The sequence below is a fragment of the Bos mutus genome, chromosome 4 (assembly GCF_027580195.1).
Source record: "Bos mutus isolate GX-2022 chromosome 4, NWIPB_WYAK_1.1, whole genome shotgun sequence".
Lineage (NCBI taxonomy): Eukaryota > Metazoa > Chordata > Mammalia > Artiodactyla > Bovidae > Bos > Bos mutus.
In genome coordinates this window covers 12,269,593-12,297,057 of record NC_091620.1, presented here as the reverse complement: position 1 = coordinate 12,297,057, position 27,465 = coordinate 12,269,593, and the positions used below count along the sequence as shown (strand labels likewise).

The 27,465-nt window shown below is 43.3% G+C and overlaps 1 protein-coding gene across 1 annotated transcript; it reads left to right on the top strand.

Annotated features, from left to right (window-relative positions):
• The first annotated feature begins 16,836 nt into the window (after positions 1-16,836).
• On the top strand, positions 16,837-17,815 carry LOC102277435 (olfactory receptor 10AC1). The gene is given in 2 exon segments (XM_005886733.2): positions 16,837-16,917; positions 16,919-17,815. Coding segments are annotated over 2 exon segments (978 nt in total).
• The last annotated feature ends 9,650 nt before the right edge of the window (positions 17,816-27,465 follow it).

Below are 27,465 nucleotides of genomic sequence, written 5' to 3'. Positions count from 1 at the left end.
TATGGAAGATGGTATGAAGATTCCTTAAAAAAACTAGGAATAAAACCACCATATAACCCAGCAATCCCACTCCTAGTCATAATAGCCTGAGGAAACCAGGATTGAAAAAGACACACGTATCCCCTCATGCGAAGAGTTGACTCATTGGAAAAGACTCTGATGCTGGGAGGGATTGGGGGCAGGAGGAGAAGGGGACGACAGAGGATGAGATGGCTGGATGGCATCACTGACTCGGACATGATTTTGGGTGAACTCCGGGAGTTGGTGATGGACAGGGAGGCCTGGTGTGCTGCAGTTCATGGGGTCACAAAGAGTCAGACACGACTGAGCGACTAAACTGAACTGAACTGATCCCATTGTTCACTGAAGCACTATTTACATGGAACATGTAAGCATGTAAGTTAGAACATGTAAGCTAGAACATGGAAGCAACCTAGATGTCCATCAACAGATGAATGGATAAAGTTGTGGTACATATACACGATGGAATATTACTCAGCCATAAAAAGGAACACATTTGAGTCAGTTCTGATGAGGTGGATGAGCCTAGAACCTATTATACAGACTGAAGTGAGTCAGAAAGAGAAAGATAAATATAATGTTCTAAAACAAATATTTGGAATCTAGAAGAATGGTACTGAAGAATTTATTTACAGGGCAGCAATGGAGAAACAGACATAGAGAATAGACTTATGGACATGGGGAGAGGGCAGGAGAGGGTGAGATGTATGGAGAGAGTAACATGGAAACTTACATTACCATGTAAAATAGATAGCCAGCGGGGATATGCTCTATGGCTCAGGAAACTCACACAGGGGCTCTGAATCAACCTAGAGGGGTGGGATGGGGAGGGAGATGGGAGGGAGGTTCAAGAGGGAGGGGATATACGAATACCTATGGCTGATGGGGTCACAAAAGTCGGACACAGCTGAGCGACTGAACTGAACTGATGGCTGATCCATATTGAGGTTTAACAGAAAACAACAAAATTCTGTAAAGCAATTATCCTTCAATAAAAAAATAAATAAATAAAAAGAAAGTAGGCTAGTGGACTGGGTGAAATTGGGAAAAGTAGGCAGTCACACTGAGGAGCGCATGGCAACCCACTCCAGTATTCTTGCCTGGAGAATCCCCATGGACAGCGGTGCTTGGCGGGCTACAATCCACGGGTCACAAAGCGTCGGACATGACTGAGAGAATAAGCACAGCACAGCACAGGCAGTCATACTACACAAACAAGGGTACAACTACAGTAGTTAAAAAGTTTAGTAGATGTTATCTTACAGGAGTGTTGGTGATATTCATGAAGCAAGCATCTCTTTGCTACTAGTTAAGCAAATGGGTGGAAATAATCAACAATGGGAAGTATGGTTAGTACAACTTAAGGGCTGAAGTCACTGAAAATTCAGCAGAAGATGAATGGACAGGAAAATGAGGGATGAGGTTTGATGCTATTGCTTCATTTAAAAAATGAATTATGTGACTGCAAGGAGGCTGAAAATATTGCCCTCATCTCCACACTACATTCATGAGAAATCATCATAGATGGTAAAAGGAATCTTAGAAATTTAACAATATTGACACTAATTTCTGATATGAATTGGTGATACCAAAGAGCTCAAATGAGAAGACTGGTTAACAAGGGAAGGATCAATCACTATTTGATATTCATTAGCTGTAACAAGTATCTTTCCCATTCCCACTCATTTCAGAGGATCAAGGGAAAAACTACTTCTCAGGGAGTGAGACAAAAAACTAACTTGACCATAATCACCTCGTGGCACAATAGCATTATCCATCACACAAGGTTCTTCTTTAAGATTCTTATTCTATTCAGGTACTCACTCGCGTGCTTAATTAAGATACCTGGCATTCATTTTTCTTGCTGTTTTTGACTCATTACATTTTGAGATTTACTAATGTAGACATATTTCATTCTAGTTCGTTACTTCTAACCCCCTGCATGTGTATGTCTCTGTGCTCACTCACTCAGTCGTGTCTGATTCTTTGCAATCCCACGGACTGCAGCCCACTAGGTTCCTCTGTCCATGGAATTTTCCAGGCAAGAATACTGGAGTGGGTTGCCATTTCCTTCTCCAGGGGATCTTCCTGACCCAGGGATCAAACCCGAGTCTCTTGCGTTTCCTGCATTGGCAGGTGGATTCTTTACCACTGAGTCACCAGGAACGCTCAGTCCCCTGAATGGTATTCCATTGTTTGCATATAGCACCATTTCCTCTCTCTTTCTCTACTAGTGGGCACTCATGTACCAGCTCTTTGTTGGTTCCAATTATGTGACAGTAAACATCTGAGAACTTATCTTTCCTCTCTTTATAGAAGAGTATGTGTGGGGTAAATTCTCAGGAGTGAAAACGCAAAGACATAGACTATCAACATGAGGCAGCTTCACAGATATCATTAAGCTGTTCTCCATAAAAACTGCACGAATTATACCTCCACTCTCACCACAGGAGGGCTCCTATTTCTCCACAACTTTACCAGTACTTTATACTATCTGGCATTTTAGTTTTTGCCAATCTGATGGCTATAAATGGGTTTCTCATTTATTCTTGCTTGTTTCATTTAATAGTTTGTTTAGCATCTTATAAGTGGCAGGTACGATGTTCAATGTATTAAGCCATCTGGCTGAGGTTGGGGTGTAGCTTCAAACTCATATTTGGTATATTGATTATTTCACAAACTGTGGGAAAATTATTTTAAACTTTTTAAATAGTTCAAAAAGTATCTCATATGTTTACATTTCAAAAAACAGGGGAAAAAAAAACTTCAGTGGGTTACATTTTCCCCCAAATGGTAACTAGTTACCATGAAAGGTCCTTGGCTTGGAGTCTCCTAGTTAAGAACGTGGAATCAATGGAGATAAATAAGTGAGATGCTGTCTTCATGTCAACCCAGCTTCCTCACTCTTCATGTCTTACCTCAGCTTTGTACCTGCTCTGATTAGTAATTTTTATACGAATCCCTTGAGAAATAAGACAATTCTGCTTTTGTTTCTTAACAAAAGACAACTGGATCCTAAGAGGCTGATGTGAAGACAAAATGAAGGCAAAGTGTTCGAGTCATCCAGGGACAATGGAGAAAGATGAGAGGAACAGCATGACTATTTAAATGTTAATTGTGGGTGATTTAGTCACTAAGTTGTGTCTGACTCTCATGACCCTATCGACTCTCGCCCACCAGGGTGCTCTGTCCCTGGGATTCTCCAGGCAAGAATATTGGAGTAGGTTGCCATTTTTCCTTTCCAGGTGATCTTCCGGATCCAGGGATCGAACCCAGGCCTCCTGTACTGCAGGCAGATTCTTTACCAAGGAAGCTACAAGGGAAGTCCCTGAAATGTTATTACGTCTGGCTAAAGACAATGCTGACAATCTCTTCAGTGATTCCTTATTCATTCAAATTTCTCTTCTTGAATAGCTTAATCACATCCCTTCTTCATTTTTCTTGTCTTTTAGAAAATTAATTCGTGATATTTCCTTATATAACTCAAGATATTTTTTATTATCAACGTACAAGTATCACTACCGGAACTATCATTTCTACTTATATTGGCTGTCCTTTGTTAACCAAAATATTTTTTTTCAAAATATTTATTTTTAATACAGTCAAATCCACTAATTTTTTTTTACCAAGTTCATGTGAATTTTTCTGAGCTGTCAATCCTTCACCAAATGCCTATTTTTTCTTATACAAATGTATATCAATGTGTTTTACTAATTGTTGCTTTGCAGTGTGTCTTAATATCTGAAGGGGTACTCATTCTCTTTAATCTTTTCCTTAGTCCAAAATCTTACATTTTTCTTAGTTATGTTATCTTTCTATATATATTTAAACCAACGTACTAATTTGCCACATGATTCCTATCATAACTTTTATCGGAAATGCATTTGATAATATTAAATTTGGAAAAGGTGGCATTTTTACCCATTCATGAATTTGGTAATTGTCTACCTTTATTTAGATTTCTTTTTTTGTCCTTTATTAAAGTCTTATAGTTTTTATTTATAAATCTCTTGTGTGTTTCATTAAATTAATTCCTACATATTTTATGACTTGTGTTGCTACTGTATTGGTATCTTATTTTTATTATATTTTCTAATTGATTATTTCTGGTTTAGATTAACTTTATTTTTATAAGTTAAACTTATATTAGGAAATCTTGCTGAACTTTCTTACTGGTGTGACTCATTTGCCCATTAATTTTCTTGGACCTTAAATGTAACTGATCACATTATCAGCAAATAATTATAATATATCCTCCTCTTTATCAATTACTATTTTCTTTCCTTTTGTGTTGGCTAGAATTCCAAGTACTCTGTTGCTAAGTTTTATTCCTGACTTTAAAAGAAGTGCCTTAGATTCCATTAAATACATTCATTGTAAAACTTTTATATGTAGTTTTTATTAGGTTATAAAGTTCCTCCCTAGTTCTAGCTTCCTAAGAATTCTCATTATTTTTTTCAAGTGTATTGAGATAACTGTTTTTCTTTACTCAGCCAACGTGAGAGTGAACTTATAGATTTTTCTAAAGTTGAATCATTTGTATATCCCTGGGAAAATTGCCCCTTGGTAAAAAAATGTTTAAAAAAAATGTTAAATTTCCCTGGATAATATTTAACTATGCTTTAATCTATAAAATTAGTGTATATGTTTTATATAATATACTAATGAGAATTATTTTAATCTAGTTTATACAACTATCATAAAATGAGTTGGGCAATTTTTCTTTTTTCACTTTCTGGAAAAACATATAACATACGTAGATTATATGTGTTCGTGCTCAGCTGTGTCCAACTTTTGCAGCCCTATGAACTGTAGCCCTCCAGGCTCCTCTGTCCATGGAATTTTCCAGGCAAGAATACTGGAGTGGGTTACCATTTCCTTCTCCAGGGATCTTCCCGACCCAGGGATTGAACTCAAATCTCCTGCAGCTCCTGCATTGTAGGCAGATTCTTTACTGCTGAGCCACTGGAGAAGCCTAATGTGGATTATATACTTTATAGTATATTTTATTTGCATTTATTATTATATTTATATCCCCTTGAAACTCTGGTAAAATCCACCAGTAAAAGAATTTTCCATGGGAGTAGTGAGAAAGGCAGAGGGCTTATGTTTTCAGTAGCAATTCAATGTTACTAATGATTATAATTGTATATGAATTTATTATTTCTTCTTGGGCCAGTTAGGCTTTTATTTTTAGATGTGTGTCAACTACAACCATAAATACTTTTTAATAATATTATCTTATTTTTAATCTCTACTACACCTATTCTAACTTCTACCTTTTTGTTTTTTAATTCATTTGTATCCTTTGTCACTTTTCCTAGGTGAAAATTATAGAAATGTATGTCTTTTTATAACCTTCAATCAATGTGAGCTTTTGTTTATGATCTGCTCTGGTTTATTTCTGTGCCTTTGATTTTTTAATTTAGCATTACAATTTCATTTATTTTTGATACTTGAAGTTTATTACTCTTTTCCTTTCACTTATATTTCTATAAATCTACCCCCAAATTTTGCGAAGCCCCAAGGAAATTAACTTTTCCTCCCCAGGGCCATAGATATTCACCAAACTCAATAACCTAACTTGATCTCTTCTCTGCTGAAGCCAGAAAGAAGCAGTGTCGTTTCTCCCTAGAAACAGGCATCCCTCCAGTCAATTTGCAATCTGGTGACAAATGGCTGTGGAATGTGGAGATGATGTAAGTATTTCCAGTCTCTGTTCGAACATAGATCCCACATGATTCCAAGTCTGAGAAAACTCACCCCAGCCCCCCGAGCAGAGACAGAGGCACCACCACTCAGAGGAATCCCTGGGCCCAAGCAGACAATCCCTGTGTTGACACAACCCTTCAAATAAAGCCAGAGTCCAGCCAAAGAAAACGTTGTGTATAAAACTCCAAACCCCTGTCACTGGTAAATTTTGCTTCAGGTCAGGGCTTATCCATCCTGAAAATTATGTCCAAGAGCCTCTTGGCGCTGTTTCCAAAATTCTGAACCATGACTACACTGCTGTTTATGAATAATACCACCACATCCATGAGTCCTGATCACTCAGGAGGCCTGCCCAGACTGAGTCCCTTCCCAGCTGCTTCCCTCCTTGCAGGGAAAGTATGTGCATCAAAAGAATGACAAGGGGAGGGCACTCTACACTCTGAAGCTCAGTGCCAGGGAAAGGCCGGCTCGTGTTCTCTACTGGAAAATACCTTGACCTCGGCTCTTCAACATCGTAATAATTATGTGACATTTATGGAGTAGTTTAGGAATTATAAAATGTTTTCATAAGTAAGATTTCATCTCCAAACAGCATTTTACATGTCAATTATACCTCAATAAAGTGAAATTTTTTTTTTCAAAAAAGTGTTATTTTTTAAAAGAAAGAATAAGAGGAGAGAAAATACAGACAACGAGGACACACAACTTTCCTGAGGATTTTCTCCAAGTACAAAAATATCAGGGCTGGATGGAAAAATGGGATCAAGAAAGATTTTCTTTAAGATGGGAGAAATATCAGTTTGTTTAATTACACATGTAGGAGGAATCTAAAGTAGTCTAATTCTTAAAAGAAGGAAATACTATAGTGGTTGCCAGGGGCAGGGGGATGGAGGAAATGGGGAGTTGTCATTCAAAGGGTAAAAATTCCTGCTTTGTTTGGTGAACAACTTCTAGAGATCTGTTGTACAACATCGGGCCTATAGATAACAGCATTGTCTTAATGCACTTCAAATCCTGTTAAGACAGTAGGTCTCGTGCTAAGTGTTCTTGCCATTTAAAAAAAAAAAGAAGAGAAAGAGAGACCCAAAGAAACTCTGGGAGTTGTTAAGCATGTCTGTTCCCTTAATTATGGTGATGGTGTCACAGGTATGTGCACATATCCAAATACATCAAATTGAACAAATTAAAGTGTACACGTTTTTGTATTTCAATTATACCTCAACAAAACTATTTAAAATAAAATGTCCAAACAAACTCTGCTAATTAGACACAGATATTATCATTCTTACATTTAAGTCATGTGAGCTAAGGCTCAGAGAAGGTAAATTACTTCTTCAGTATACTGAGCTAAACAAACCAAACAAACAAAACCAAATTTGGGAAAGAAATCTAGAATTTTGGAGCCCAGAGTTTTGGTTTCCAATTCTTTCCTTCTCCACAGGGTTTGGGTTCTGCCCTCACTTCCAGCCTCTGGAGTAGCTCCTTATACTTTATGAAGATGGGGAAATGGGAAGGGAAAGATGCCCTGCTCCCTGTAAGGCCATCATTCAACCCTCCACATTACCTTTAATGGAAGAATTATGTAGAGAGTGAAAGAATTGCTTGTTATCAATGGGGGAAGATATCTTACTATCAGGGAATCATTTTCCATGTAAATATTCCAAGGCGGAAATGTGCAAATTTGTAAAGAGCAGACACAAGCATTTGATTTACCTGGCTGAAAAATGGAGACTGTAGCCTCGGCACCATGTTCTCCCTTTCTGGTCTCTTTTCATCTTCCTAAACCTTTAACTCTGGAGCACTCCCTTAATCAGTCTGGGGACCTTTCCTTTTCTCTCTCTAAACTATGCTCATTCCCATAGTGATCTCGAGTTTCATGACTTAAAGTACCACCTATCATTGATGATGTCACATTTACACCTCTAACTTGAACCTGTCCTGTGAAATGCAGATCACACGTCCAGCTGTTGATTAGACAGATCCACTTGGACATCTAACAGACATTTCAACCTTAACACGCCCCTCACTGAATTTCTGGCCACTCTTTCTCCCCAGAGTCACTCCACCTGAGGCCTTCCTCATCTCAGGTAATGATGCCTCTATTCTTCCTGTTTCTCAGGTGAAATATCGTTCTGACCCCTCTCTTCCTTTCCCATCTCATATTCAATCCATCAGGAAATTCTTCTGCCTCTACATTTAAAATGTATTATAAAAATATTAATAAATCAAGTGTATTCAAAACCCAACCTTGTCTCACCACTTCTATTGTTTTTCTCATCTAAATCATATATATATTTTTTTCATCTGGATTATTGTATTGCTGATTTCTGCTTCCAACCTGGCCCTCTAAAGTTTATTCTCAGCACAGCGCCAGACTGGTTTGTTTTTTAATTTTTGTCTTTTTTTTAATTACAGTTATTTTGGCCAGTTTCTCACAGTTCCCTGCAAGGTGCCTCCTACTGGCCATCCACAGCTTTTCTGACCTCATCTCCCACTCTTCTGTCCTCGCTCCACCCCAGCCACCCTGGGCTCCTCTCTGTAGCTCAGACCCACCAGACCTGCTCCCCCATTCAGTATCTCTCACTGGCTAATTCTTCTGCCTGGATGCCGTTACTGCAGACATCCAGATGATTCACTGTTGTATCTCCTTCAAGTTTTGCGTCAAATGTCTCCTTCCCATTAAAGCCTTCCTTGAGCATCCTGTTTAAAATTGCATGTCATCCCCTCACATATCCTAGCCTCCTTTATTTTTCTCTTGGACTTACTTTCAAATACACTACATTTATCTAATTTGGCTACTGTCTCTCTCATCTCCCTGAAATGTAAGCTTCGTGAAGACAGAAATTTTTGTCCCTTTTGCCCCTTGATCTACAGTACTTATTACTTGATCCCATCCAAGTACTAAGTACTTAGTACTTGATCCCAGTACTTAGATCGAAGCCTGGCACATAGTAGGTACTCAATAAGCATGTGCTGAATTGTTAAAGTACAAGTGAATGAGTGAATGGACTGGAACAGATGACCTCTGAGCCATATGTTGCTGGTGCACATATGCATGTGGATAGGAGGGATAATAATCGAAAAATCAAGAGCAAGTCTTCAGCTCCCAAACTTAGAGAGACCTGCCAGTGTTGTCAAATTCATGCTCCATACTCAGAGTCAAGGTCAAGTTCATACTCCAGAGTCAGGAGTATCCTTTGGTGGAAACGGCCCAGTGCAGTTTCTTGGGGTCCTTGCACACATGTGAGAGTTAAAAACAATCCATTCATGCATCTCAACAGCCAGCTCCCTGCTCTAGACACTGGACAGGCTAACACATCTTAGACCTGTGGAGCACCTGATCCTTCTAGCAGGTTCTAGAACTTCCCCCTGGTCCAGCATGCACAGATGGGAATGGGAATTGCTGTGATGACAGAGGAGCATGGAACACTCCAGGGAGTGAGTGGGCACCAGTGGGACAGAGGGTATTCTGGGCAGGTGGTCAAGATGAAACAGGAAGCTGTTTCTCTCTGGACAGCTGCAGAGTCACCGTGTGTGCGCCAAGCCCTCCTAGGTGTCCAACCTTGAGGAGGGATTCTATAACGAAAGAATTCATCACAGGAACCTTTTGCTCTTGCCCTCCCTCTGGAAGGGACTAGTATATCCCTCTCCTCCCCATCTCCCCAGCTCTCCAGGGATATAAAGCGAGCTATGGTTAAAGGACCGACCAGACACAGCTAATCAGAAGCCGCTGTGGAAATCCCCTCCGGGTGCTCACCCTTCTGCAGCCTCTCCATCCTCACTCGTCTCCTTTCCAGCCCTCCTCCTCCTCCGCACCTGCCCGCTGCAGTTCTGGAGTCTGCTGTTTTCACTTCACCTGTGATCTCTCTAACCTCCAGTCACCATGATCTGAATCTCCTGTCCACCCCTGTCTCTGAGCCCAGGTAAGGAGAAGCCTGTGGGGTAGGAGGGCAGAGGATGAGAAACACCAAGAGCAGAGCATGGAAACTAGGGACTCACAATGCTTCCCAAGTAGGTTTGCCCTGGAGAGATCACTTCTTGTGAGGGAAAGACCCCCCTCCTTAGATCAGATCTGCTGCCCCCACAGCAGTAAACCCTGGAGCACTCGATGTTCAAGGTGCTGTCTCCTGTGGAGCCCTTCAGCCCCGGGTGCCCTGAGGTGGGGAGAGGGCTTGAGAAACGTGAGGTGGCCACAGATGCCAGCACTGTTAGATTCCGCTTCTATTTTTATTGAACGGCCTTTGCCCAAATGCCTCTCTTCTGCCTCAGCTTTCTCATCTAAAAAGGGGAGAATTCTGTCTTATCAAACAAACAGAGGTTTTCACAGTGAGGGACATCCAGTGATATTTCGGTTCTCTAGAATAACATGTAAGAATAGAATGGAAGAAAATATGATTTCTTCAACTCTCAGAGGCAGAAAACAAAGTACTCAAGAACATTTTACCTGTGATTATCATTTTACTTCGTGGAACACAAAAACTTGACCTCTGACAATGCCATGACAGGGAAGCTTCCACGGACGCCTCCCATACTGGACAAAGAATAAAATCCCTGGGCCCTAGACACACCAACCACAGGGCCTCCCCTTGAAGAAGATCCAGGCCCCCGTCAGAGCCCACCTTTGGGCTGGCTGAATCTTGTGCATTCTATCTTATTTCCTCTAGGAATTTGTTGCTCCTTCTCAGCAACCATGGGAGTTTTCTAAAGCAGGAGGTTGGTGGGGGGATGTCCCATTGGAAAAAAGGTCCTGAAGCCAAAAGTACGCACACAACTCTTGCAGATAATGGTTTTCCTGAGATGCCTGTGACTTTCTGAGGAAATATTCCAAAGAAATCAGCAGCTCTGTCTTCTGATAGGTGGCTGGCTCAGGAAATCAACATTTTTCCTTAACCATGGTGGGTTTTTTCCATTTTAATGAATCATGAAAATATCCTGACAGAAGAGAGGTAGCTTCAATTTCTTCACGCATTTCTTAGTCCCAGCTCTCTCAGTCTGTGACCAACAAGAAACAGTCTTCTGGGTTTTGGGGGGAACTCTCTATTGTGTAGCACCAGATGAAGTTGGAAATTAAAAATATTTTCCAACCTACTAAAACCAACTTCATGGAAAATGATAGTTGATTTTCAAAAAATTTTTGAGAACAAATTAGATTTTTTATAGAGTGAAAATGAAAATATTTACTCAAGTAGACAGAGTAACTGACCCTAAGGCCTAGAATACTTTTTAAAAATGTAACATTGTAAAGTAATTAGCCTCCAGTTAAAACAAATAAATTTATATTAAAAAAAAATGTAACAGCACAATGATCATACATTTATGTGTGATAAGCTGACCTTCGTGGTCCCAGAACTGGGACAGTCTCCTTGCCAGACAATTTTGATGTTGAAGATTAAAATGCTCATTTTTGAAGCATATCCCTCTTCCTCTGGTGGAAGGGATATTAATTTAAATGGGTGCTGCTTCGTTCAAACAGGGAGTTTTTTTTAAAGCATTAAAGGCAGAGCCGGCTCTAAAATCAGCAGGACGCCTAGGTTTGTATGGTTCAAAGCTCCTCTCCAGATGAAAGTGGAGAGACCGGCAAGCCTGAAATGACACTTCACTCAAAGTTCTAATACCACTATTGATTTTTGGAGAAAAGAGAACTAACAGTAGCAACTATTCAACTAACAGCGGAACTCAACACAAGTGCACACATTGTCACGATTCTGAATTGTCAGGCAACTGAGGACAATACGTTGACCAAAATGCAAAACCCAAGGTAACATATTGACCCAGAGCTGAAGAACCAAAACGTCCAGAATTGTAACCATCATTTAAGAAGGGGTCCAGAGCAGACACAGGAAATACCAAGAGCATCTCATTTTTATAACATGTAGAAGGGGAAAAGCAAGAGTGTTTGCATAAGGAAAACATTCCCCATTAAATCTACTTAAATGCTTTCAGGGGATAAAGATGCCAAAAAGAAACTAGCAAGGACTTCTTTTATTTAGACTTTCAAAAGCCTTTGACAAGCTATCTTACCAAATTTAGTCATGGGGACTCAGTAGACTGCTTTATCATGTAAGAGAAACTGGTTCACAAGACAGAAACATCATGCCAGAAAGGAGGCTCATATCCCAGGGGTCGAGGCTGAGATCATAAATGGTTGGAGGAGGGAGCACAGTGAAATCTCTACAACCAAAGATGATATTTAGCTCCTTTGAGTAAAGAAATTACTAGACTGATGCAAAAATAAACACACACACACACACACACACTAAAAGATGTAATTTTGCATGACAAAGCATGAAAAAGGTAAATGAGGTTTTTTTGTAAACAAGTTTTTTAATTTAGAACACAAATCTGAATTTGAAATATATAATAATGCAAATATATGTTAATTAATGAGGTTCACATTACCTGTCATAAACCAAGGAAAAGGCCGATGACGTAGGAAAAAGAGTTATTATAGTAATTACAGCTGTCAGTTGCTCTGCAGGTGGCACCCATAGGCTGACATGATGCTGTAGAAGTTGTGTGATAGCATGGTGTGATTAACAACCATCTCTTCATGACTGCTTTGTGCCCAGCCCTGTGCTGTGAGCTTCCTCTGTAGGACGCCTAGCAATTAGACACTGTTACCTCTGTTGAGATGTACAGAGATGGAGAATCAGGGAAACTGAGTACGTCAACCGCAGGTAATGTGGCTAGTAAGTGACTGAGCCAGGATTTGAATTCACAGATGTCTTCTTCCAAAATCTGTACAGGCTTAGAAAGATGATGGGAAACCAAAGGGAAAAAAAAGTGGACAGATCGGGAGGTGGGGGAAAGAAAAAGGACAATGAAGATAGACAGATAGAGACTTATCTATTATGTCTATCTTTGCTTCTCTCCCCGTGAGAAAAGCATTCTTCCTTAAATCCAGAATACTATGACACCTTTGTTTCACAGATCCCAGACAATCAAGGGGTGAGGAGATTTTCGTGATGGAAAGATGAATGTTCAGAGGAAATGTGATCTAAGCTCATCGAGGCATGAAGGACAGAGATGAGAATGCTTTCAGTCTTGTTGTGGGTTTTGTGCTCGCTTTTACATGTTATCTCACAGAATCCTCACGTGTCCCTCCTTTACTGCCCCCATTCAACATAAGGAAGCAAGGTTTCAGAACGTTAATTAACTTGTCCATAACCTGAATCGAGCATCAAATACCAAAGCAAAAATTTAGACTGTAGGGAGTCTTTCTACTTCACTGAGAATTAAGGAAAAGAAAAAAAAAAATCTTTCCTGCCAGGCTTCTCTGTGCATGGAATTTCCCAGGCAAGAATACTGGAATGGGTTGCCATTTCCTCTTCCAGGGGATCTTCCTGACCAGGGATGGAACCCGCCTCTCTGTGTCTCCTGCACTGCAGGCAGATGCTTAATCACTAGCACCGCCTCGGAAGCCCTTTAATGCACAGTGTGTATTTTTCGTAAGAAGATGCACTGGACGAAAACAGATTTCAGAACAATTTGTGTAAATTCATAGGCCAGATGCTCATGACGGGTTATTAAGTCAAATAATAGAAATTCGGGCATATTGGCAATTCTTTCTTATGGGACAATGATCTGATATTTCTGTGACCTCTCCCCTGGTGCTTTTGTAAACAATAATACTAGATCCATGGCCTCAGGTCTACTCTGGAAGACAATTCTGGCAGCAAACAGAACCATCAAACAGGAGTTCTGAGTCCAGTTCTGCTGCCAACAGATAGTGGCGAGGTCCCAGGCTGGTTCTATGACCTCTCTGCAGCATCCCTCGCTGTAACATGAAGATCCGGACCATTTGACTTTCAAGTTAGTTCACTATCATATTTTATGGAATCTTCAAGAGGGGCCTGACCTGCCTGCCTTTCAAATCTCCCCACAACCTCTCCTTCGAAATGCTTCAACTGGCTATTAAAATGACCAGCTAAAAACATCATTATTACAGATAATTGTATTTATTCTACGTAGTGAAGAATCAAATCCCAGATCTATGTCCCCAGCCCAACCACATCCAGATGTCCTGAGCCACCAGGCAGCCATTAATCTGCGAGTGCTCCACAGAGCCTTATACAATCAGGAAAGCAGATTGGCCAGGACAGTAACAATAGGAATGAAGAATGTCAAGGCGAAGTGGAAATTCTTTTTAAATCTGCTGTCTTAGATCATCTGTATGCCTGCTTACATCCACATGTCCTCAAGGGAAATGTCAGCAAAGGGAAATGTGAGGATGGAAATGTCTTGGAGGGTGCAGGTAATTCCTGGGCAAGGGGAGGTGGGAGATGTGGGTAGAGGATCAGAGTGTGTCTTATGTGAGAAGAATTTTTAGGAGACTGATAAAGAGGGAAGACAGTTATAGTGGATAAAACCATGGACTAGCAGGGACTAGAATTGCTTGAGTAGAAACCTGGCTTTACTGCTAACTAGCTTCATGACATTTAATTCCTTTAGTCCTCAATTTACCTGTTAGATAAGTACAGTAAGAGTGCACCTCCTTCGTTAGATTGTTGCTAGGATTAAGTGAGTTAAATGTACGGAGTCTGTACACGCATTTGCCTGACACTCTCTCAGCTGAGGATATGGCCCTTCTGGCCCTGAAGGAGGAAAGTGAGGCTTTCTTTCCCTCTGTAGCTTCTCCCACTAGGCTAGAGCCTGGTTTTGAACAAACCACTGCAGTTGTGAAAGTGTCTGTTCTCCTTCTCCCTCCCAGGGAAAAGACTCTTCTAACACACATTCCTAGAGATTGTGAGAAATCCTTCTAAAAACTCTAGACAAAGTAGAAACACTCCTCAGTCTCCTTAGATTGAACTGAGCTGTCTGGCTTGCTTTCCATGTTTGTAAACATGATGCGCCTCGAGCTTAGGGTTACTGGAGCCACTACCCAGCCTTTCGCAACATCTCCATTTCTGTGAAGTGTGAACGTGAGGGGGAAAGAAATGTATTGTTTGTGTCTCTCTGCCCTCCACTCTCTGCTTCCCTAAGGAGATGAAAAGGAAGAAGTAAAAGACGGAGGGGGTCAGCAGAGGCAGAGTGAAGAGAGCTGGTCCCTGCAACAGCTTCGTCCTGCCTGAACCTCCAGGACACTAGGCTTCTGTCTCTTGGTCACACCTGGCGGCGACGAGGCTGCCGACTCGACACAGGTTTGTCAAATTTGTTCAAATGACTGAACACAGCGGGGCGAGGAAGGGAATGATAGGAAGTGATTCCACATCCCCTAGACCCACCCACACCCCCACCCTATTTCTCCCCCATCAATGCAACAGCGCAAACATCTGTTTCAAAGCATTCCCCTCAGATGACAAAAAAGAGCACGGGCTGACACTGACAGATGCAAATCCCCAGAACTCTCTTCAACAAGGAGCATCAATAGCAAAGAGCAAGCTCTTGGCATTCCTTCCCGTTCCTGTATTCAGTTTACCTGTTGCCAGCGCCCCAGTTTTACTGCTGTTGCACTCTGTAGTATAACAACAAATTCCACCTCCAACACCGATTAGAAACAGTGACTCAAGGGCACTAAGAGGAAATAATAGTTGAGCTTATAATTTAAATTAATTTAAAAAGAGATATCATTAATAACTAGTGGAAAAATCAGACATCCTCCTCTAGTTGGCACGGCTCTGAATTTCTTACCACTTGATGGTCCCTGACTCCGGAGGGTTATAACAATTGCAGCCAACCTACACGCTATCAATGCTCTCCACTGTTGCCTGTAATGAGTCACCGGATAATACTCAGAGGCTCTGTTCTGACAGCAGATCTGGAATGTACTGCTACCTCCGAAGGGCAAGTTAGAACAGATGTACATGGCTTTTTGTCCTGCTGACGCAGTACTAATAAGACTGTTAGGATGCATTGTTTCAGATGGGCCCAGCCAGGCCTTTCCACTAACCATTGGCTGCTGTCTGTGTCCGCCTTAATGCCAGGCACAGACTCGGGTCTCTATTTAAAGCTGAATCAGTATGGATTGACTAACTAATGCCAGGGACCTTTCACATCCTCATATAGGATCATGGGAAGTTCTGGATTCAGTCTCAGGAATGCAGATTCTGATTCTAATTATCTGTCAACAGTTAAGCCCTTTATCCTGTCCCTCCCCAGCTTTTTTCTTTTTTTTTATCTTTAAAATTATGAGGTTGAATGAGATGGTGACTAAGGTCTTCACCTGCATTAAAGTGAAGTCGCTCAGTCGTGTCCAACTCTGTGACCCCACGGACTGCAGCCTGCCAGGCTCCTCTTTCCATGGAATTTTCCAGGCAAGAATACTGGAGTGGGTTGCCATTCCCTTCTCCAGGGGATGTTCTCGACCCAGGGATCAAACCCAGGGCTCCTGCATTGCAGGCAGATTCTTTACCTTCCGAGCCACTAGGGAAGCCTTATGTTTTTGTAATTCTGCGGTACAAGGAAAGCAACTCAGAAATAGCAGCACAGGGCAGGAAGGAGGAAATAGAAGCAGAACCTATAGACACAGTGCCTGCCTCCGGGCAGCCAGCTAAGGCTGAGGTCGACTAATACTGGTGGCTGTACAAGACCCACAAAGCAAGTGGAGTCTGAAGAAAGGGCATTCTTCCTAGGTGGAGGTCAAGAGAGATGCAAAGTAAAGAAAGGGTCTCAAATCAAGGTTTCTTTACAAACAGCATGTTGAGAAAGGAGTTGTAAGAATTCTAGTCCAGGAGGCAGGAAAAACTGGACCAATTTTCAGAAGAAGACAATAAGATGTTCCTGGTGGCTCAGAGGGTAAAGAATCCGCCCGCAATGCAGACGACCTGGGTTCAATCCCTTGGTTGGGAAGATCCTCTGGAAGAAGGCATGGCAACCCACTCCTGTATTCTTGCCTGGAGAATCCCCAAGGACAGAGAAGCCTGGTGGGCTACAAGCCCATGGAGTCACAAAGAGTCGAACAGGACTGAGCCAATAACCAAAAGGCGGGGTGGAGTTGGAAATAAGCACATCACCCGGCCCCCTCTCTGCAGCTCTACTGGCTCCTACCCTCTTAATTCCATCCAGCCCTTTCTTCACCAGCAGGGCCAGAGGAGCGGAGCCCACAAACTCCCCCTTCCCCTGCTTCTTTCCCACAGGTGCCTCTGGACCTGGACAGGTGGGTGCATGGCCAGCCCCAGCAATGCCACCCTGCACCGGGGCTTTCTCCTGCAGGGCTTTGCGGAGTTCCCGCATCTGAGGCCGGTCGCTCTTCCTGCTGCTGCTGGCCCTGCACCTGGCCACCCTGAGCGGGAACCTGCTCATCCTGCTGGCCGTGGCCTCGGCGACCACCCGGCCGCCCATGCACCTCTTCCTGTGCCAGCTGTCAGCCATCGAGCTCGGTTACACGCTGGTGGTGGTACCCCGCACCCTGGCTGACCTGGCCTCGCCGAGCCTGGGCCGAGGCAGTCCCATCTCCTTCCTGGGCTGCGCCGTGCAGATGCAGATGTTCGTGGCCCTGGGCGGGGCCGAGTGCTTCCTGCTGGCCACCATGGCTTATGACCGCTACGTGGCCATCTGCCACCCGCTCCGCTACACGGCAGTGGTGACCCCCGGGCTGTGCGCGCGGCTGGCCCTGGCCTGCTGCCTCGGGGGCCTGGCGGTGTCCGTGGGGCTCACGGTGGCCGTCTTCCACCTGCCCTTCTGCGGCTCCCGCCTGCTGGTGCATTTCTTCTGCGACATCACAGCGCTGCTGCACCTGGCCTGCACGCGGAGCTACGCCGAGGAGCTGCCTCTGCTGGGCGCCTGCCTGCTGCTGCTGCTGCTGCCCTCGCTGCTCATCCTGGCCTCCTACGGCGCCATCGCCGGCGCCCTGCGCCGCCTGCGCTCTCCGCGGGGCCGCCGCAAGGCCGTCTCCACCTGCGCCTCGCACCTGACCGTCACCTTCCTGCACTACGGCTGCGCCACCTTCATGTACGCGCGGCCCAAGGCCAGCTACTCCCCGCACCGGGACCGCGCGCTGGCGCTGGTCTACACCCACGTGACGCCGCTGCTCTACCCGCTCATCTACAGCCTGCGCAACCACGAAATCGCCGCGGCCATCCGCCAGGTGCTGGGGCGCTGGCGACCCCGCCAGGCGTCGGGTCAGGAGGGTCTGTCTGTGTGAGCCCTGATCGCAGGCAGGGACCAGGCCAGAGTAGGCAGCTCTGCTCGCTCAAGTTTCCCCCGTCAGCACGTGTCTGCATTGTGGAGTGCCCGCGGGGAACTCAAGAATCAGATTCAAGAAGAGAGAATCTGGAAGCGTGTCCGCCTAAGAAGACCCTCCCAGCAGTGGCTCCATCCTCCTCCCCTCCCATGTGGAAGAGAACCCTAGACCCACACTTAGCAGCTCCAGGAACTAGACAGGTGACCTGGGTTCAGTCCCTGGGTTGGGAAGATCCCCTGGAGGAGGGCATGGCAACCCACTCCTGTATTCTTGCCTGGAGAATCTGTGTAGTTCTTCCCACATGGCAGGCCGGGGCAAAATCGTGGGCTTGGGGTGACAAAGAAGCCACAACGCATGCCCCAGAGAGCTCACAGGGAGAGGGGAGGATGTGAGGAGTAAACAGGAGATGGATGAAGTGGGCTCGTGCCAGAACTTTCATGGGGAGAGGGGAGTCAGGCGAAGCTTCTTGGGGGACAAAGATGACTCAGTGGAGAACTGGACGATGGGAAGAGGTCAGCCTGATGAAGAGGAGAGTGAAGACTGCTCCAGATAGAAATGGTTAAACAGGGGTGGGGGCATTTGGGGGAAGGACCTTGCAAAAAACTGAAGGGTTTGAGTTCATGAGAAAATGTGATAGCTTGCCTCTCCTTGTGTGGTCACTCTGGCCGCAGCGTGGAGACTGGATTGGAGACATGGAGACCCATGGAAGCTGCTACCATATTCCAGGAGAGAGGTGATGGAGTCTGGACCAGAGTCGTGACACTGGTGACTAAAGGACAAGGAAAGACCCACACGATATGCAAGTAGAGACAACTACAGCATCTTGGTGAGATGTGAGGGTGAGGAAGAAGGAGGCGCTAAGGATCGTTTCTAACCTAGGTCACAAGGTGGACGGTGGGACAATTTGCTGAAAAGGACACAGGAGCAGGTGCAAGGGAGAAGTGGGGGATGATGGGGATTTCCACTTAGAACATGTGGAGTCAAAGGGCGGCCAGGACAAGCCAGTGAAGACAGTAACTAAGGAGGCAAATGCACTAATCTAGAGTTCAGGGGAGAGAGCCAAGAGGAGGGATGGATTTGAAATTGCAGAGAGCTACCGAGATCAGGAAGTGATCATTGCTCTCTAGGTGATGAGACTATAGGTGATTTATATTTTCTTGATTATATATTTTCCAAATCTCTCATAATAATTTTCAGTGGGTGTTATTCTTACATATAAAAATTATTATTTAGGGCAAATAATATTGGAGTCCCTCAGTGAATCAGAGGGGCTCCTCTGATCTGTCGATCCCTAGGATAAATGCCTGAAAGCTGTCTCCTGAAAGGTATGGAGTGAAGCGGCAGGGAATTCTACCCATGTGGTTCCACAGAAGGAGGGCATGGAGGTGGTTTCATCCAGTAGCTTGGTGGAAATATTACTGTCAAAGATAAAGTGAGAGGAGGTTCAGAGGAAGAATTACTAATCCACATTGCCTTGTAACATTGACTACAGTAAATGTATTCCCTTGAGGTAACTATTTCTATACAATGTTACTACATCGGTATATCCTAGTATAGTAAAGGGAACACATTGGCACAAAACTTAGGCTACATTAGGAAAACTCAAGAATTTATTCCTCCATCCATATGTGCAGCAAATAAATGTTTTTTGAATGATGGTTCCATGCCAAGGACTAGAGAGTTAAGGATTCAACTCTGATCAAAATGCCACTATATACCTGGCACTGCAATCCAAATCATTAAAGGAATGAAGGTGAAGCTCATGTGGAGTTGGAAGTCTGCTAGGGGATTCAGGCAAATAAATAGGCATTGTATTACCATGCGACGAGTACTATGGTATGACAAGATCCTGTTGGAGTGTTTTGCCTGGACTTGGGGTGGTGGGAGTTATCAGGAGAAGGTTCAGTTCAGTTCAGTCGCTCAGTGTGTCCGACTCTTTGTGACCCCATGAACTGCAGCACGCCAGGCCTCCCTGTCCATCACCAACTCCTGGAGTTTACCCAAACTCATGTCCATTGAGTCAGTGATGCCATCCAATCATCTTATCCTCTGTTGTTCCCTTCTCCTCCTGCCCTCAATCTTTCCCAGCATCAGGATCTTTTCAAATGAGTCAGCTCTTTGCATTAGGTGGCCAAAGTATTGGAGTTTCAGCTTCAACATCAGACCTTCCAATGAACACCCAGGACTGATCTCCTTTAGAATGGACTGGTTTGATCTCCTTGCAGTCCAAGTGACTCTCAAGAGTCTTCTCCAACACCACAGTTCAAAAGCATCAATTCTTGGGCACTCAGCTTTCTTTATAGTCCAACTCTCACATCCATACATGACTATGGGAAAAACCATAGCCTTGACTAGATGGACCTTTGTTGACAAAGTAATGTCTCTGCTTCTTAATATGCTGTCTAGGTTGGTCATAACTTTCCTTCCAAGGAGTAAGTGTCTTTTAATTTCATGGCTGCAGTCACCATCTGCAGTGATTTTGGAGCCCCCAAAAATAAAGTCTGACACTGTTTCCCCATCTATTTGCCATGAAGTAATGGAACCAGGTGCCATGATTTTAGTTTTCTGAATGTTGAGCGTTAAGCCAACTTTTTCACTCTCCTCTTTAACGTTCATCAAGAGGCTCTTTAGTTCCTCTTCACTTAGTAATGTATGAGATCTAAGGGCAAGTGAGATAGCTAGAGCCAGACAAAGATAGCTGAGGAAGGAGAGTCCAGGCAAAGGAAACAATAGGAGCAAATATTCCCAAAGTAAAAGACCATGATTCATTCCAGGGACTTGTCAAGAAGACTGATTCTTATTGATGGTGATGGGGAGTGGAGTGCTCTGTGTTGTTTGTATTAAGAGATTATGCTAAAGGTACAAATGTGGGCCAGATCATGTAAGCTCTGTATGCCATATTAAAGAGTTTGGATTTTACCCTAAAAAAAAAGGAGAAAAAGGAGGAAGGAAAGGAGAGAAAAGTAGGGAGAAGAGGAGAAGAAGAAAAAAAGAGAAGGAATTGAAAATATTTAAGCAGGGTAGTGACATGATCCAGTGTGAGCACTCTGACTACTATGTAAAGAATAAACTGGAGAAGGACATGACAGAAAGTTTATTTATTAGGCAGCTAGTGTAGAAACCGGAGAAAGCAATGGCACCCCACTCCAGTACTCTTGCCTGGAAAATCCCATGGACGGAGGACCCTGGTGGGCCGCAGTCCATGGGGTCACTAAGAGTCAGACACGACTGAGCAACTTCACTTTCACTTTTCGCTTTCATGCATTGGAGAAGGAAATGGCAACCCACTCTAGTGTTCTTGCCTGGAGAATCCCAGGGACGGGGGAGCCTGGTGGGCTGCCATCTATGGGGTCACACAGAGTCAGACACGACTGAAGTGACTTAGCAGCAGCAGCAGCAGTGTAGAAACACAGGTTAGAGATGATGTTGACTCACTTTAGGTAAGTGGTAATGGAAATGGAGAGAAATGGACAGATTGAAGAACTGTTTAGAAGGTAAATATAATAGAACTTTGCAGATTGAATGCTTAGGGATAAAATAGAAAAGGGATTCATTGATACTATAGACTCTGATCTGGAAAAAATGAAAAATTGGGTTTGCTGAGGTGGAGTCCATAGAAAGAGTAATCAGTATGAATGCAGGACAAAGCTAAAACAATGAGTTTGGTATTGACTATGCTGACTTAGGCTGTGGAGATGTATAGTTGGCAGTGAGTATGTGTCAGGAGAAACATATCTAGAAATCATTAACACGCCAGTGGCAATTGGCATGGCTGAGATGGTCCACGGAGAGTGAGCAGAGGAACAACAGAGCAGTTCCAAGATAGGACTCAGGAAGACCAGCAATGAAGGATGGATGACTGAATGAAACAAAATGCGTAATTTATTAACTCCATTAATAAAGCGAAAACTTTACTCCTGGGACACTGTCCTAAAACAAATGAAAAGACGACGAACTGGGAAGATCATATCTAATGTAGGAAAGAGGTTCATAAGGAATTTTTGCCAATTGAGAAAAAGACTTAATACATCTGCTAAGTCACTTCAGTCGTTTCCGACTCTGTGTGACCCCATGGACTGCAGCCCACCAGGCTCCCCCATCCCTGGGATTCTCCAGGCAAGAGCACTGGAGTGGGTTGCCATTTCCTTCTCCAGTGCATGAAAGTGAAAAATGAAAGTGAAGTCGCTCAGTTGTGTCCGACTCTTAGCGACCCCATGGACTGCAGCCTACCAGGCTCCTCCGTCCATGGGATTCTCCTGGCAAGAGTACTGGAGTGGGGTGCCATTGCCTTCTCCGATAATCCCAAAGAAAAATGGGCAAAGAGTATGAAAAGACAGTTCACAGAACAGGAAAGGCAAATGTCTTTTAAACATAGGAAAAGAGTTTCAACCCCACTCATGAGAAATGCAACACGAAATTAGAAAATGTTATTTAGAGCATTTCCTCCTCAAAAATGTGAACACAGAGTTTGGAGGGTACAACAGTCTCCCCCATATATTGTTGGTGAACATAGAATATAGAATATATTTCTATGTTCAATTTCTATGGAGGCCAATTGGGTATATTAATTAAAATAACTTAGAATTAAAAGATATATCATTTGTTCCAATAACTCTACTTCAAGAATTTGACCTTGCTAATGTATTTGCCTTGTGGGCAAATATGTACATACAAAAATATTCATCTCAGCATTACTTGCATCAGCAAGATTAAAGATTATTTAAATAGCAGTATGTGACTGATTAAATAAATTGTGGTTTAGCCCTATAAGGGAGTCCTGTGCAACTGCTAAAGAGAATTAAGCAGTTTTATCTGTGAGAGATCTGGAGCCATCTCTCATAAATGCTATTAAGTGAAAAAGCAAGGTGCATGGCAGTATGTACTAAGGAGTCATCCTTAATTCTGGCACATCTTTGATTCTGGCCTTTTCCATGTTATTTTCACTCCTGAAATCCTATTCTTCATCATTCAGATGCTATCTTGGCTCAAATATTAGCTCCTTCTAGAGGCCCTCCCTGGTCACACTATCTAATGTTATCTTTCTACCCTCTCTCAAATGAACATGCTCTAAATTCTAATCATGTGTCATTACTGAAAATTATCTGACTTTCTCTTAAATTGCCTGCTCCTCCCAACAGAATTTAAAACTCTATTAAAATTTTCTGCTTTACTCACATGGTCTTCCCTGTGCCTAAACAGTGTCTGGCATGTAGTAGTTGCTCATTAGTAAACAGCAGTAAGTTGTTAAAGAAATAAATAAGTATTGTGGAATGATAGTATATACATATAAAAGCACTCATGATATTCACAAGAGAATATCATGTATGTATGAACATATGTGTTGCTTCTATATGTCCTATAGTTTTACACACACACACACAAATTATAATCAAATTAAGAGTCTGAGCAACTGAGCGGCAGAAGTGGAGTAGACTTTTACTTTTTTTGAATACTTTCCTTAAACACATATATACACTATTTACTCAATAAATACTTTCAAAATAAAGGCTAGGCAAAGGAAAAGGAATGCACAGAGGAGTTTTTTTTTTTTTAAAGAGCAGTCAAAAAAGTAGACAAAAATCCAAGAGAGTATGATGTCATGGAAACCAAGGAAAGAATTTCAAGGATAGAGGGATCAACAGTGCTAAATGATGCTCCCATTTCTAGAATAGTATGATACCGAGCCAGAGATGACTTTAGAGATGTCTAATCCGGCCCAAAGGGCACTAAACTCACCTGCACAAACCTCAGCAAAACATGTGCAAAGGCCTGGCAGCCAAACTACACAGGCCACTTTCAGAAATGCTATATAGCCAGAGATCATGCAGGGACTGCCTGGCTCCAGTCAGTCCCGAAGAAACCAACTCAAATCGTGTTTAATCACTTGCTGGAGGAGGAAGCAACATTGGCTTTCATTTTTAACGCTGAAATCGTTGGCACCCTTTTAAGATCTGTCCCTGGGATTTGTTTTACTCCAGTATGGCAAGGTGACAGATACAGAGACAACTGCCTTTGAAAGAAGAGTTTATTAGCAAGGGAAGGGGGTGGGCCCCACCATGCAGGCAGCCACGGGAAAGCGCTAGTCAGTTAGGAAGCAGAAGGAGAGGGAGTTAGGACCAGTCCTAACTGGTCATTAGGAAGTAGGAGAGGGAGAGAGCATGACCCTCAGCCACTAGTGTGGTTTCTGAGGAATGGATGGATAAGGTGGTGTAGGAAAGCTGGAGGAAATTTAGGCTTGGATAATTTGAGTAATTCTGGCAGCTCTGGGTCATAGGATGGGTCTCCAGCTGTCCAATCTAGTTGACCTGGCTCTGAGATGATAGAGCATGGTGGCTTGGTGTCTGAGAGTTAAATAAAGATGACTGGGTGTGGGCCCTGGATTGGCTGGTTTGCATATGAAAAGCACACGAAAGGACGGTGCTTTGCAATGTCTGGGAATTAACCAGCTCTTGAGAGGGGCAGCCTACCCCACCAGCAAGGCCCCCAAGATATCAAAACATCATAAAGCATGAAAAATTTAAGACATGATTAATACAAACACAAACTCTACAAACTATAACTGAGACTGTATGTGTGGAATAATTATAATCCTTCTGCCTGGGTTCCAGATTCCATATCTACTTCCTCCCATGCCTTGAACTCGAGCGTATAAACATCTTTATGATGGGAAAATTTCCAATTACTTTGATTGCAAGGTGCTTTTCTTGAAGTGGCAAATTCCAACCGGGGTGGTAGTTAGACGAATGACTACTCCCCGACCTGGGGTAGGTAAAGGGACAACCTGGTTAGAAGAGGGTAGAGGGAGGGATCTAGAATGCAGTCATCCAGAGAAGAAAAAGAAAGGTGAAGTGAGCATGGAAGATGTTCATTAAGTCTTTAATGAAACTTCCCTATGTATGAGGCAGTTGCCCACATCTAAACTAAGGCTCGGTTAACAGGTGCATGAAAATAGACCTTGAAAGTCATTCCACTGATGTTAATGCTATAAAAACTAGTAGAGGAGGATTTTAAATATATGTCTGATATGGTGATAAGAATCACCATGGTTACAGTACTTCTCCCACTAGAACTCTTAAAAGAACCCACCTAATACAACCCTTGGAGTAAGACTTAGAAATTCTTGATAATGGGCACTCTTGGTGTAGCCTAAACAGCCTCAGTTTTCTCCTTCCTCAGATGAGATTGTGTCTGTGACATTGCTTGAAAGTAATTAAGCATGATATAAATGTAAGTTCTTTTTTTCTCTTTTCAGGATAAGGAGAAGACAACGCCCTTCTAGCCAAATCGCAGCTGGAGAGTTGTCTTTCTTCCGGGAGCCCAAGGAATTTCTTTCAACTTTTTTCCACTGGGCTTGGAGAAAGGAGGGAAGAAGTGTATAAGGCAGTTTCTCAGGACAGCACTCCGCACCTGCTCACCCTTTCTTCAGGACATTGGCAGTAAGTTCTCCATCAGCCTGAACAGAGGCAGGATGGGAAGGGCTGGTCGCCTCCATGAATAGCTTCTGCACCCATATCTACTCTTGAATAATCCTTCTCGGCCCCTGCACTCACTTTCCTCTTGAACTCCCTTCAGGCTTCAGTATCCCCGTGCCCACACCACTTGGTCAGAAGAAGGCTTCTTGGGCTGGAATCTGTCCTCTCCTTTGGCTCAGTCCCAACTGCCCTCTCCAGCTCCGCAGAACAGGAGCTTGGAAGTTCTCTACATATACCAAAGCATGAGCATCAGTTCCAACCAGTGACGTTTCTAAAAAGGTACTTCCAAAACATCTCTCACAAAATCCCAAAGTGGCATGAAACATTCTGTATCTGATGCAGAAAACCGTGGGAACAGCTTGTATCTTGCAAAAGAGAAAACAAGAAAATTTTGAGTTTACAGGGCTCAACGGGATAGAAGTAAATGTGTGAAGGCGAAGAAGTAGTTTTCTATTTGTAGCGCTGGTTTGGCTAGCATCTTTTTTCTAAAGTGTTGAAAGTATTTTAAACATAAAAATACCTAACATTGGTTGAGGATTCACCATAGAATAAGACCCTGTGTTGAGGGCTTTACATGTGTTCTCCATTTAATCCTCAAAAGAGCCACACGAGACAGATATTATCATTCTCAACACTTTACATTTGAAGAAACTGAGTCAAAAGAGGCTTTAACGTGCCCAGTGTCATCAATACACCAGGCGGAGAGTCAGGATTCTGATGCTGGCATTCAGGTTTAGGCACTTACACTCTTAGCCACCAGGCTTTGCTGCCTCCAGCCACGGTCATGATCTGCTAAGTAGATAAAACCACCTCTGCTACATTGAGTCCATTTGAGACTTTTAAAAGGTTTGAAAGTCTTAGGCAAAGATCACAGCCAGGATGGAACTCCCGGGCTCTAGACCACCAGATCTCAAGGGAACTAAGAGGAACTGGCTCATCAAACATCCTGAATTCTCAAGGTATAAGCAGAAAATAACTTTATTCCTTTTCACCTCCATACCCTCACATCTGCATTGTGGGGTGCCCTTGGGCTAAATCCACAGCATGGAGCATAATGTCCTGGTTCCCATAGAAAATATATAGTTTTATAGCCACTTTAATTTCCCTAAACATCCCCATTTCGGTATATCAAAAATAGCCAACTTTGTTAGGGCAAAATTGAGGCAAATGTTGAGGCCTGGAGGTGAGAAGACTCTAGAGAAAAAGGCATTTCAGCTTCCTCATCTAGCAGCCCGGCAGCCAGTTGTATCTAAGAGTAGCAGGAAACATCCGGCCATAACTTTTCTCTGCTCCTTTTGAGTGAGAGACTTGGTTTCCTTAACTGGGGCATGGAAAAGATCCCAACGCAGGAAGATACTGCTTCCCCTTCTGCTGACCTCTATGAAGTGAAGTTCAGAACATCAGGGCATGAAGAGACTTCTCTATTCTTCCACTTGCAACCCCTTCGTTTCAGAAGGAAAAGAACGGTGGAGGTAGCATGCTCTAGTGAAAAGAGACTAAGATTTGATGTCAGACGTATGATAATTTTCATCTTAGCTGCATTTTACAAATAGCCTAGCTCTGGCGGAGTCTGTATCACAGTTGTTCTGAATTTGACAGAACACTGTTATCCTCTCCTCACTCCCTGCGACATGGCAGATACCATGTTCAGTATCTGGTACGGCAGATACCATACCAGTCCCCCTTTAGGGTCAAGCCCATACTAAGCTAGGGGAACTCAGAAAGTGAAAGTGAAGTCGTGTTCAACTCTTTGAGACCCCATGGACTGTAGCCCATCAGGCTCCTCAGTCCATGGAATTTTCCAGGCAAGAGTACTAGAGTGTGTTGCCATTTCCTTCTCCAGGGGATCTTTCCAACCCAGGGATCGAACCCCGTTCTCCTGTACAGCAGGTGGATTTACCATCTGAGCCACCAGGGAAGCCCTAGGGGAACTCAGAAGGGACTCTCAAAAAGAACCAAGCAGGCTCTTTAAGCAAAGCGTTTCACACGTCTTATGCTTGAAAGTGAAAGTGAAAGTTGCTCAGTCGTGTCCGACTCTTTGTGACCTCATGGACTATACAGTCCATGGAATTCTCCAGGCCAGAATACTGGAGTGGGTAGCCCTTCCCTTCTCCAGGGAATCTTCCCAACCCAGGGATC